At 39.5% G+C, this 13,246-nt stretch overlaps 1 protein-coding gene across 2 annotated transcripts; it reads left to right on the top strand.

Moving 5' to 3' along the window:
• Nucleotides 1–5,543: 5,543 nt before the first annotated feature.
• Nucleotides 5,544–13,246, top strand: LOC135102953 (CDK-activating kinase assembly factor MAT1-like). Of its 2 annotated transcripts, none has more exons than XM_064008689.1 (7): nt 5,544–5,679; nt 7,155–7,313; nt 10,153–10,259; nt 10,628–10,815; nt 11,820–11,955; nt 12,266–12,463; nt 12,711–13,246. In XM_064008689.1, the coding sequence occupies exons 2-7, from the start codon at nt 7,169–7,171 to the stop codon at nt 12,903–12,905; spliced, it is 969 nt and encodes a 322-aa protein (XP_063864759.1). In that variant the 5' UTR covers nt 5,544–5,679; nt 7,155–7,168; the 3' UTR covers nt 12,906–13,246. The 2 variants fall into 2 exon arrangements, with proteins under 2 accessions (XP_063864759.1, XP_063864760.1); XM_064008690.1 differs by lacking the exon at nt 5,544–5,679 and adding an exon at nt 5,714–5,863.

The following is a 13,246-nucleotide window of genomic DNA, read 5'->3' as shown; positions in this document are numbered from 1 at the left end:
TGTTCCCGTTGCCTCGTTACTTCACCGCCACAGCCGATAAACAGTGCCACAGGACAATACCGTGGCTGAGTTCAGTTCAGATTACGCATGCTGAATTAAGTTGCACAACATCTCTTATCTGTTTCGACTACAGTCAGATACTTGTACAGCACGGCATCGATTCCATGAAGAGTAAAATGTTCATCTAGTGGCATCTGACAGCCCTCTCCTCTCTCAGGTGCCACGGCCAGGTATTTCAGGTGGAGGGAATTTCTTGCACTTGGTCTGTGTTATTTGGCAACATGACTGTAGAACCTTGGTCCTAAGGCCATTTCTTATAATATATGCAGCACGGATATATATATATATATATATATATATATATATATATATATATATATATATATATATATATATATATATATATATATATATATATATATATATATATATCGGTAACAAAAGATACTATAAATCCGAAAGTAAATTGATAAAAATGTGTAAGTAGCGTGAAAGGAAAATGCAAGAAGAGGGAAGTATGGAAAAACATACCATGTAATTTTCCCAGGTACAAGTTTCGGTAGTATGTAAAAGGAGGAACAAAATTATATTTGTCGTCTAATAAAGTGGAGGAAAGGAAATATTAATGCATAAATTTAACATGGCTTAAGTGAAGTATAAGAAGAAAAATAGCTCAGTCCGTCAAGAGTAACACGTGACCTTCCGTGAGTGAACATCTTTTTGTGTGTGTGCATTTGAGTGAACGAACTTTTTTTTTTGTGTGTGTGTGTGCGTGTGTGTGTTTATGAGCAAACGATCATTTTTGTGTTTATGGCTGAACGAACGTTTTTTGTGTGTGTGTGTGTGTGTGTGTGTGTGTGTGTGTGTGTTTATGAGTGAACGAGCGGTTTTTTTTTTTTTTATATGTGTGTGTGTGTGTGTGTGTGTGTGTGTGTGTGTGTGAACGAGTCTTCTTCAGTTTTGTTTGAACGAGGTACTCTTTAAATGTTCGTTGTGATGGAAGACGTCGCTGTGTGGCAGTGTCAATGTGACTTATAGTTCAGTTCGCACCACGGCCCCCGCAGGGCAATCCCCAAGCGTGCCTTCTGGGGTGGAGGGCGTCGTAGGCAACCTCCTCCCAACGACAAAAGGAAGGATTGAAAATTTTGTTTAAACACGTACCGTGGCTGAGGGACACGTGGGTATCCTGCAGAGGATGGTCTCGCAGCACCATGGCCCGTATTCAAAAACGCTTTGCTCTTTCACCACAACTATTCTCAAAGGCCACACGGATGATTAGCCGGATTCCCAAGAGTGTTTCTCGTGCTAATAAAGTAGAAATCTTGTTAATCTGTCCCATGTAATTTCAACTACAACTTTTTTTAAATTGTCGGAGTGCGGCGCAGAAGGGTTTCTGAATACGTGCTTATGACCGAGCCTTGTTTGTCTTCATTTCAAAATGGCATGGATGGAGAGAACAAGTCCTTGGGAGGAAAGGTAAGGTTTGTAATCTTAAACGTTCTGTTCTCTCATCACAACTACTTTCAGAGGCCACGGAGATAATTAGTCAGTTTCTCATGGGTACATGGGAGCAGCATACTTATTAAGCTATCGAAGGAATCATAACATCACACTTGAAAATTGGCAATATTCACTACGGCCTGTTAAAGATAGTCGAGATAAGGAGCCGAAACATCTAATCAAGAAGCTTAAAACTTAAGATTATAAGTTTGATGGTAGCACACAAGAAGTATATACTCTATAAATTATATAATGTAGAGGCTTACGGCTTTATTTCTCACACTGCTGGCCACTATGCTATTTTACAAAAATAGACAACGAAGGTTTTTATTTCATTTTTTTTTATGTAGGAGGGACACTGGGCAAGGGCAACAAAAATCCTAAATAAATAAATAAATAAATAAAACACTGAGATGCCAGTCCTAGAAAAAGGTCCAAAGCGGTTGTCAAAAATTGAAGGATAAGTGTCTTGAAACCTCCCTCTTGAAAAAATTCAAGTCATAGGAAGGTGGAAATACAGAAGCAGTCAGGGAGTTCCAGAGTTTACCAGAGAAAGGGATGAATGACTGAGAATACTGGTTAACTCTTGCATTAGAGAGGTGTACAGAATAGTGGTGAGAGAAAGAAGAAAGTCTTGTGCAGCGAGGCCGCAGGAGGAGGGGAGGCATGCAGTTAGCAAGATCAGAAAAGCAGTTAGCATGAAAATAGCGGTAGAAGATAGCTAGAGATACAACATTGCGGCGGTGAGAGAGAGGCTGAAGACAGTCAGTTAGAGGAAAGGAGTTGATGAGACGAAAAGCTTTTGATTCCATCCTGTCTAAAAGAGCGGCATGAGTGGAACCTCCCCAGACATGTGAAGCATACTCCATACATGGACGGATAAGGTCCTTGTACAGAGTTAGCAGCTTGGGGGGGGTGGAGGTGAGAAAAACTGGCGGTGACATCTCAGAACACCTAACTTCATAGAAGCTGTTTTAGCTAGAGATAAGATGTGAAGTTTCCAGTTCAGATTATATGTAAAGGACAGACCGAGGATATTCAGTGTAGAAGAGGGGGACAGTTGAGTGTCACTGAAGAAGAGCGAATACTTGTCTGGAAGGTTGTGTCGAGTTGATAGATGGAGGAATTGAGTTTTTGAGACATTGAACAATACCAAGTTTGCTCTGCCCCAATCAGAAATTTTAGAAAGATCAGAAGTCAGGCGTTCTGTGGCTTCCCTGCGTGAAATGTTTGCTTCCTGAAGTGTTGGACGTTTATGAAAAGACGTGGAAAAGTGCAGGGTGGTATTATCAGCGTAGGAGTGGATAGGACAAGAAGTTTAGTTTAGAAGGTCATTGATGAATAATAAAAAGAGAGTGAGTGACAGGACAGAACCCTGAGGAACACCACTGTTAATAGATTTAGGAGAACAGTGACCGTCTACCACAGCAGCAATACAACGGTCAGAAAGGAAACTTGAGATGAAGTTACAGAGAGAAGGATAGAAGCCGTAGGAGGGTAGTTTTGAAATCAAAGCTTTGTGCCAGACTCTATCAAAAGCTTTTGATATATCCAAGGCAACAGCAAAAGTTTTACCAAAATCTCTAAAAGAGGATGAACAAGACTCAGTAAGGAAAGCCAGAAGATTACCAATAGAGCGGCCTTGATGGAACCCATACTGGCGATTAGATAGAAGGTTGTGAAGTGACAGATGTTTTAGAATCTTCCTGTTGAGGATAGATTAAAAATTTAGATAGTAGGAAAGTAAAACAATAAAACGGTAGCTTGAGGGATTAGAACGGTCACCCTTTTTAGGAACAGGCTGAATGTAGGCAAACTTCCAGCAAGAAGGAAAGGTAGATGTTGACAGACAGAGTTGAGAGAGTTTGACTAGGCAAGGTGCAAGCACGGAGGCACAGTTTCGGAGAACAATAGGAGAGACCCCATCAGGTCCATAAGCCTTCCGAGGGTTTAGGCCAGCGAGGGCATGGGAAACAGCCTTGCAAAGAATTTTAATAGGTAGCATGAAGTAGTCAGAGGGTGGAGGAGAGGGAGGAACAAACCCTGAATCGTCCAAGATAGAGTTTTTAGCAAAGGTTTGAGCGAAGAGTTCAGTTTTAGGGATAGATGTGATAGCAGTGGTGCCATCTGGTTGAAATAAAGGAGGAAAAGAAGAAGAAACAAAGTTATTGGAGATATTTTTGGCTAGATGCCAGAAGTCACGAGGTGAGTTAGATCTTGAAAGATTTTGACATTTTCTATTAATGAAGGAGATTTTGGCTAGTTGAGAACATACTTGGCATGGTTCCAGGCAGAAATATAAAGTGCATGAGATTCTGGTGATGGAAGGCTTAAGTACCTTTTGTGGGTCACCTCTCTATCATGTATAGCACGAGAACAAGCTGTGTTAAACCAAGGTTTGGAAGGTTTTGGTCGAGAAAAAAAGTGAGGAATGTACGCCTCCATGCCAGACACTATCACCTCTGTTATGCGCTTGGCACACAAAGACGGGTCTCTGACATGGCAGCAGTAGTCATTCCAAGGAAAATCAGCAAAATACCTCCTCAGGTCCCCCCAACTAGCAGAGGCAAAACACCAGAGGCACCTTCGCTTAGGGGATCCTGAGGAGGGATTGGAGCGATAGGACAAGTTACAGATATGAGATTGTGATCGGAGGAGCTCAACGGAGAAGAGAGGGTGACAGCATAAGCAGGATTAGATGTCAGGAAAAGGTCAAGAATGTTGGGCGTATCTCCAAGACGGTCAGGAATACGAGTAGGGTGCTGCACCAATGGCTTTAGGTCGTGGAGGATAGCAAAGTTGAAGGCTAGTTCACCAGGATGGTCAGCGAAGGGAGAGGAAAACCAAAGCTGATGGTGAACATTGAAGTCTCCAAGAATGGAGATCTCTGCAAAAAGGGAAGGGAGTCAGAATGTGCTCCAGTTTAGAAGTTAATTAGTCAAAGATTTTTTTATAGTCAGAGGAGTTAGGTGAGAGGTATACAGCACAGATAAATTTAGTTTGAGAGTGACTCTGTAGTCGTAGCCAGATGGTGGAAAACTCGAAAGATTCAAGAGTGTGGGTACGGGAGCAGGTTAAGTCGTTGCGCATATAAACGCAACATCCAGCTTTGGATCGAAAATAAGGATAGAGAAAATAAAAGGGAACAGAAAAATAGCTATTGTCAGTTGCCTCAGACACCTGTGTTTCAGTGACGAAAAGTTGAGATTTAGAAGAGGAGAGGTGGTGTTCTACAGATTGAAAATTAGATCTAAGACCGCGAATGTTGCAGAAGTTAGTGAAGAAAAAGTTGAGAGGGGTGTTAAGACACTTAGGATCGTTATCAGAAGAGCAGTCCGACCTGGGGACATTTGTGGTCTCTTCCCCAGATTGGGACTACGAGGCTGGTGTAAGAGTCGCCATAATAATTTTGAAATTTCGAGTGAAGGGTGTGTGTGTTATTAGGTGGTATCGCATGGCATATAAGAAACACACACACACACACACACACACACACACACACACACACACACATCTATCCACGCGCGCTCGGGCGGGCGTGGATAGATCTGGTGGATGTATGGAATTTTCAAGATGATCATAACAATCAGCTGATTATGTTCTCTGCGACTGTAGTACATGACAACAGATAGATGGATATATGAATGGATGTGACCTGCACTTTACTCATCCTGCAGGCTAGAGTGCGACCAGCGTCAAGAGAGAGAGAGAGAGAGAGAGAGAGAGAGAGAGAGAGAGAGAGAGAGAGAGAGAGAGAGAGAGAGAGAGAGAGACCACTGGCGGGTTACTATAGGCTAAAGCTGGCGTCAGCCACAGTGCTTACAAACAATAAACAAGAGAGAGAGAGAGAGAGAGAGAGAGAGAGAGAGAGAGAGAGAGAGAGAGAGAGAGAGAGAGAGAGAGAGAGAGAGAGAGAGAGAGAGAGAGAGAGAGAGAGAGACTATGGCGGGAACTTGAAAAATCCTGCTATGACTCGGACGAAACCCAACAACGCATCACATAACATAACATAGTGCTAATATAAATTATTTGGGTGAAATTTTGTATATTTACTTAAAGCTGTGGTGTATGAAGTATCAGGATATTACCATTACAACGGTACCACCAAACACACACACACACACAACCAAAACACAACAGCAGCGACGACGCGGAACCCTTCACTCAATTCATTCACAGGTAAATGTCTCCCCTCCCACACCTCTGTCTCTGTATTTTTTCCCTACGATCGGCCAGAGTGTCACGGTTGTTGTGTCTACCGTGCCTTGAAGAGAAAGGTGAAGGCCAGGGTTACATGCAGCATACAGCGGTACTCGCCCTACCTTCCACTTTGGGCATCCAGTTTCTCATCCTTGTTCCAGAGGTATTAATTGTGTCACGTGCGACTTGTAGAATGTTAACTGTACTGTAAGACTTGCTGTCGCCTCTTACATGTGTTTCCCTCCTTTGAAGAGTGAGAAAGGGCGTGCTACAGGCAGCCCTTATATGTGGTGCACAGTATTTGCACTATTGGAAAGGGAAATTTTTTGATTAATTAGTAATATTTACTCTCGTGCATGCATAACACAGTGTCCTACATGCTTATCTGAGGACGTACTTTCAACCTTTATGACATCTCTCCAATTCACTCACTCCTGGCTTGCCTTCCATCTGGTGTAGTGTTTCAGTTGCTGAGTACTTTTGGGATGAAGCACACTGTTGACGTACATATTTGATTCATTACACTGCAGAAACTATTTAGACTCAACAAGTAAGTGATGGTGGTTCTGCATGAACTTACCATTGTGTAACACAGATAAAATATTGATACATGGATTTATTCATTCAAACATCAAATTGAACTTTGATCACTGACCTCAGTAAGTCAACAAACAAAATCTGAAGCTGGAATATCTTGCAAATGGGGAATAAAGTGAAGAGGTATTAATCCTTTATTAAGAATACATAGGCGTTACATTGATTTGCATCACTGGATTGTGATGACAGGAAACATTGTAAAATTTAAAGTCAGTTATGGTGTATGTGTTGGATTACTGTATTCTGCAGTATAACTTGAATGTGGGATGGGAAAAAATATTTTCATATCTTACTTTTAAATATGATGGAAAGACATTAAGGTTATTAATGCTTACAGTTTTATTAGAGTTTAACAACATACTCCGTGTATGTTACATATAATGTCGATGGGTTTTATGGAATCATTCTTTTCTAATGTTATGTAGGTATGTGATTTGCTTACCTGATAGAGCAAGGATCAAAGTTGTGCTACATGACAAATGAAAGCCAGCTAGGATGGTGTTTACCACTTCTCTATATGGGGCCTCATATGCTTTACTTGTATTATTAATTGGCACAGTTTCTATGTATAGGATGGAACTCAATCAGTTTAACTGATTACCTGTCATGTAATTTGCCAAAACTAGTATCTTGGTATTATAATTCATCCTTTGCTCATGGAAGAAAACAAATTAATAGAATCTTGAGTAAGGTCTCTATTGATGTCCAGGACCTGACAAAACTAGACACCCATGTCGCCAATTAAAAATGCGAGATAGTTTCCATTTCTCAAAGTTCAACTATAAATTTCTTGATTCTCAAATGGATTTAGGGTGGTGATGGTGATGACATCAGATTCAGAGTTCTCATATTTCCAGGTATATATATCAGGATGGGGGACTACTACGATGCATCTTATGAGACGCAGTGCCCACAATGCAGGAGCACCAAGTATCGAAACCCACAGATGAAACTGATGGTTAATGTCTGTGGCCACCCAATGTGTGATTCTTGTGTTCGAATGTACTTCATTAAGGGTGAGGCAACAATTTTTTTAATATTTCATCTTCTAATATGTTTGTTAAACCATGTTTATGATTTTCTTACCACGAGACACAGTGAATCATTAAATTATTTTTAACATAGGAGAGGGACACGTCTTTCACACACCTCATAGACAGTTTTGAAGAGTACTGCACCGATTACATACATGTTTTAAAAGGTGACTACAAGGAAAAGAGAGAAGGTTATTTTCATTCATGTAATAAGACATGGTGTCCTATCTCTCTATCTCTATAATGGGATCTCAATCTGGTTTAAAGGCAGATAGATAAATCTTAGTATTTGCACTTAATTAACACACAACAATTATTTTGGTATCTAGTATTGTCATGCAACCGACAAGTGAAAATAAGAAAGAAATTGAAATGATATACATTAATAGGTAAACAAGGACTTGACAGATCATTAGAAGATCCAGAATAAAAGTTTAAATCAAGTGTGTTTTATAAGAACTTGTAGGCCATTGGAGCAGTAAGATTATTTGACTTGGTGGTGACTTTCTGGATGTTGCATGCTGAATTGTTTACTCTTACTACACCTGCATGCAGAAAGGGAATATAGGTTGCCTTGATTCCCTAAAGTAAACTTCTACAATTTTCATATACCTTACACAAATCTTCCTTTTAGTCTTTCCTGAGCTCAGTGGTAGCAACAAACAACTTTACTTTTTATAGAGTCACCCTCAACATTTGTGGTGGTTAGGTAACAGAGACATCTGTAATGTTGAAAATTCATGAATAATTGGTGTACCCCTTAAAAAAACTCCTTTCCCCCTTTGGTGGGATGCTCCCTTACACACTCGTGATCCTCCCTATGCCCTTATTTAAGTAATGAAAAGCCCCATTTATGTGTATCAACAAGTGCTTTATTTAATAATTAGTAAGAATAAAATGGAGTAATGACTTGGCAGAGCATCTTCATCTGTACCTTTAAATTGAGCATACAGAGATTTGGCTTTCTCTTGGATAATTTGCTAGTTCACTGCTGTTCCTTTCTGGTGCTGGTCCCCAATCCAAAGATACAATACATTCTGTACCTTCATAATTGCCTTCTTCCTCACTTGACTTATAATGGGAGTTTAGTGTTGTATTGAACACAAACACTTACTGTAGATAAGATTCCTTTCTTGGTGGAGAGCATGCCACTTTCATTCACATGGAAGAGTCTTCCAACAGCAGCATACAACATAGCTTCCTTCATCTTTTTAAATTACTCCACCTTTTCCTTTAGAATCAGTACCTTTGCATACTTAGGGATGTCTCCAGCAGGTGTCTTGGAAGGTCTCTTTGGGGCCATAATGAAAATATGATGCAAATACAAACTTAGTCATGGTGTGAGTGAACTTGAGGGAGAGGGACATCTGGGCAGCAGTGGGAAATGTACACAATATACAAGCTGTAGGAAATGTACACAACTGGTTGCCCAAAACACACTAAATTGACAACACTTTTGGACAGTGGAGGGATTGTGGGTTGGTGTGGCAGGCACTGTACATGTGTGTGCATGTGTTTGTTTGTGTTTGTGTGGCATTGTGACCTGTGCTGCATGCAAGATTTGAATTAGTGGCAACTCATGAAAAATCAAATCCACACTCATTTCCCTTCCGGTGCCAGTCTGTTAATGTTGAGCTTGCAACTGTTGAGGACTGGCTGTATACTTCTTTAAACCTGTAAGTGGCAGAAACTATGTGAAAGAATGTTTAGTTCTAAAATACTTATTTGTGATGAAATGTACACCAGTCTTAAAGGTTACTTTTTCTCTGCCATAGAGAAACATCACTTGTGCTTTTAGAGTGACATTCTGCAATCAGCACTAAAACCATCTACCTACATGCATCTCATTAGAGGCATAAGACAGCTTTAAGAACAATAAGACATAATAAGGAACTCAACACATATCCTGATTACACCGTGATTTGCAGAAAATTAATGGCTTATCTCCCTCCCTACTCACCCTTATGTATGTGGTAGCAGCAACTACATTACCATCACTACTCTTTCTTTTGTCCTTAATTTTCTCATAGTCAATTTAACTCATTCTATGTATACCCTATCAGAGGCATTCTTTAAGTTAATAACAAGGCAAGCATCTTGCTCCTCAGAGAAGTGAGGCAAGTAACCTGGAGGTTTAAAATGGGTGATCATTTGCATTGGTCTGTAATTGAGGCATAAGAGTTTTTCTATGTAAAAATCTGCTTCAAATATGAACTGGATAGTTCTTTTAAAGCTATATTATGATCCATCTATCTATCTGATAGACCATCAATCCCACATGTGGTGGCCCAGACAAAGCAACACATGCTTATACACACATCATTCATATACATAGCTGCATATTTAGATAGAAATGCATAAAAAATTTGTTTTCTTACCTAACCTTTGTGTTGTTCTGAGTTGAAAGCAATGGCCATAAGTGACCAGTGTGTTTAAGGCCATCCTTGATACCCATCCTGTCATGCTGTGTGCCACCCTTGCTTCCCACTCCCTTCAGTCTTGTGAATGTTTTTTGTGAAAGGGATCTGAGGCATTAGTGAAGCAAGTGTTGGCCTATACTTAGAGATGCTTGCAGATTCAACTACTATTTTTTTTTCATTTTTGTTAGTGCCACTAGCCTCATTTCTGAAAGGACTGCCAATTCCTCTTTTGCTGCATCAGTTACATAATGGTAATTGGATCATTAGGTTCTCTGCTATTCTAAAGCCAAACTGCATGTCTCTAAACAAACTATGCCTTAATGTTCATATGCATTTATCATTATATCTATTTTCCTGGCAGTTATAATATATATAAGTGATGAGGTATTTTTGTATTGCAGAATCAGCTCCTTGTCCAGAGTGTGAAATTATCCTCAAGAGATCAAAGTTTCGTGTTCAGATATATGAAGATCCTTTAGTAGAAAAAGAGCTTGCTATCCGAAGAAAGGTATAGTATTGATGTGGCTTTGTATTTCCACCTTTAAGATGTGTAGCTGTGTGGAAATGATGGCTGGTATTACACTGAACAGATTTATGAATAGATAAGTGTAATATCCAGAAATACTGTTTTACCATGAGACAGGTTTTGCAGTTTTACATTTTACCACAAATATTACAGCTTAGTGTTCTCTGCTTAATGCATTGTAATGGAAAGATATTTTTGCTGCATCATATGAGTGTGTGGGGAGTGGAATAATTAATATAAGTTGTCTATATTGTGTTACTCCTGACATAGATATTGTATCTCGTTGTACCCTCTGTTTTAAAAGGCTGCCTGACTTCAGAAGGATAATGTTTTATAATGAATTTTTTCAGGTAATGAAAGTTTACAATATGTCTGAAGATGACTTTCCCACCCTAGAGGAATGGAATGCATACTTGGAAGAAATAGAAGAAATAGTGTATAACATTACCAATGACATCAATAAGCCAGAAATGGAAAAGAAAATAGAGAACTACGAGAAGCAGAACAAAAATGAAATTAGGAAAAATTATGGCAAAAAGTAAGAACATCATCTATTTCTGTACCAGATGCAATTTCCTAAGGATTCTTCCAAGGAGGTGGCCATTATGAAACCGTTCTCTATTTATTCCTGTCATTGCATTCCCCTTCATATTGTATATGTTAATTCTCTTATTCTTCTTTCCCCTCTTACACTCATATATGTACCATGTATAGTACTCTGTCCTCCAATTTCATTAATAGCCAAACCACCTTGGGGTGCTGTGTTTGATAACTAATGTAAAACAGAAAGACCAGTTGCCAAGGTGTGAGAGGAAAGAAGCTTAAAGAGAGAGAGAGAGAGAGAGAGAGAGAGAGAGAGTATGCAAAGATGAAGTGCATTTCTTGCTATCTTCTACCGCTATTTTCATGCCAGCTGCTCTTCTGATCTTGCCAACTGCATGCCTCCCATCCCCCTGCAGCCTTGCTACACAAAACATTTTTCTTTCAACCCTTTCCTGTTCACCTCACTAATGCAAGAGTTAACCAGTATTCTCAATCATTGATCCCTTTCTCTAGTAAACTCTGGACTCCTTGCTTGCTTCTGTATTTCCACCTTCCTATGACGAACTCTTTCAAGAGGGAGATTTCAAGACACTTATCCTGTAATATTTTACTACTGCTTTTGACTCTGTTTGGGGACTGGCACCTCAGTGGACCTTTTTTTTTTTTTCCCCTTGGCTGGTGCCTATCCTACATTAAAATAAGAAAAAAAAAAAAAGAAAAAATGAATGTGAGTAAATAGAGATTCTTCACTATTGGGACATACCAGGGAAGAGACATCAAAATAAATAAATTCTCTTTATTTACATTGCACTAGAAATACAATTTAATTCATTAGTATTACAGGAAAACTTTGAATTACAGTGCTTTCAAATTTCTGCAATACATTAATGGTGCTTTCATTATTCATTGATCAAATATTTATAATGCATTTTTGGACTTCTTATGTATAGTTGTCTGGATGCATCTGCAGATTTTCCTCATTAATTCTCAAACCTGCAGGAGCCGCTCTGAGGAAGAAATTGAGAGACAGCTGGACTCAGAAATAATGAAGGGACTAGAGAGACAAAGAATCCTCCGAGAGGAACAGGAACAGTCCATGATATCAAGACAACGTAACAAAACTTCATTGATAAAAGTAAGAATTGTTTATGTACAGCATGTCATGGCTACTATTGTGCTGTGATATATACATGAGGCAGGTTATCTTTTATATTACTGTGAGTGTTGATGCTTTCTGGTTTTCAATATACATTCCATTTTCTCTTCTCTTGCTTTTTTTTCCATCCACTTACATTAATTTTATGCACTTTATCTCTTTCATGTAATTTGTATATCATCATATGTCAGAAACACAATTACTAATGGAATAGACCAAAATTGGTAGTAAAATCTGAGCTATATAATGTGAAAATCATAAGGTTCTCAGCTTACTGTACCACTTCCAGGATCTTATGGCAGCCTCTGAGGGAGCTGCTTCACTTGTTGTCCAGACTCATTCAGAGAGACTTAAGGAGGAACAAAAAAGAGAAAATCAGAAGAAAAAAGAACAGGAATTAGCTTTAGCTGCAAAGGCAAGCGAGTTCTCATCCGGTGTCAAGATGGGCTTTGCCAATATGTCATCAGCACCAGTAAAGCCAGTCAAGGTAATCTCTTCCATTGAGCCTCTAACAACAAAATTACAAAAACACTCCATATTGAGATCATGTCAAGCTCTTCTTTAAAGGTAGACACAAAGGAAACATTTTCATATTGAGCCTGACAGTCAGGGAAATGTAATAGGCTTTTGTGCCTATTGCACCTCCTCACAGAGTTTCTTCTGTACTCATTATAATTGTCTGACTGAATAACTGTCGTATCCATTCCATTCTTTTGACAAAGTCACTTCTTCAGGAGGAGCTGTACCGCTACGAGCCACCCATCCTGTCTGCCACCCTGCCAGCCCCCTCTTGGGACGAGCTGGAGGAAGGCGGCTATCTCCATCATGTGCGCCGAGCTTCCCCACAGGCAATGGCTGGTGGATACTCCGAGCACTATGCCTGCCTCAGGGCACTGCAGGACTTCATGTCTTCACACTTCCTTAGCTGAGGAGATAGGTAGGCTTAGGATAGTTTGTAAACCCCCTGGCAGGACCTTTCTCTTCTCCTGCCTTGCCATCTGTGTGTTAGTGTTGTGAGGAATGTATTTTGACTACAGAAGAGATTGTGTTTTATATTTATTTTGGTAATAGAAGGGTTGCAAACATAAACTATAGGGTTTATCTGAGATAGAGCTTCCAAGTGTTTCATGCTCCCATGTAAAATGTATGATACATTTAGGGAAAATTGGTGCATTGTTTTGATAAGAATTGATTGAATAGCAATTTCTATTTAAAAGTGTAAAGAAATACTGGCAGCACTTTGAATGAAAAAATAAAACTTCATTAAAAA

Source organism: Scylla paramamosain, chromosome 8, assembly GCF_035594125.1.
Source record: "Scylla paramamosain isolate STU-SP2022 chromosome 8, ASM3559412v1, whole genome shotgun sequence".
Lineage (NCBI taxonomy): Eukaryota > Metazoa > Arthropoda > Malacostraca > Decapoda > Portunidae > Scylla > Scylla paramamosain.
This window is presented reverse-complemented; position numbering and strand designations above follow the sequence as displayed.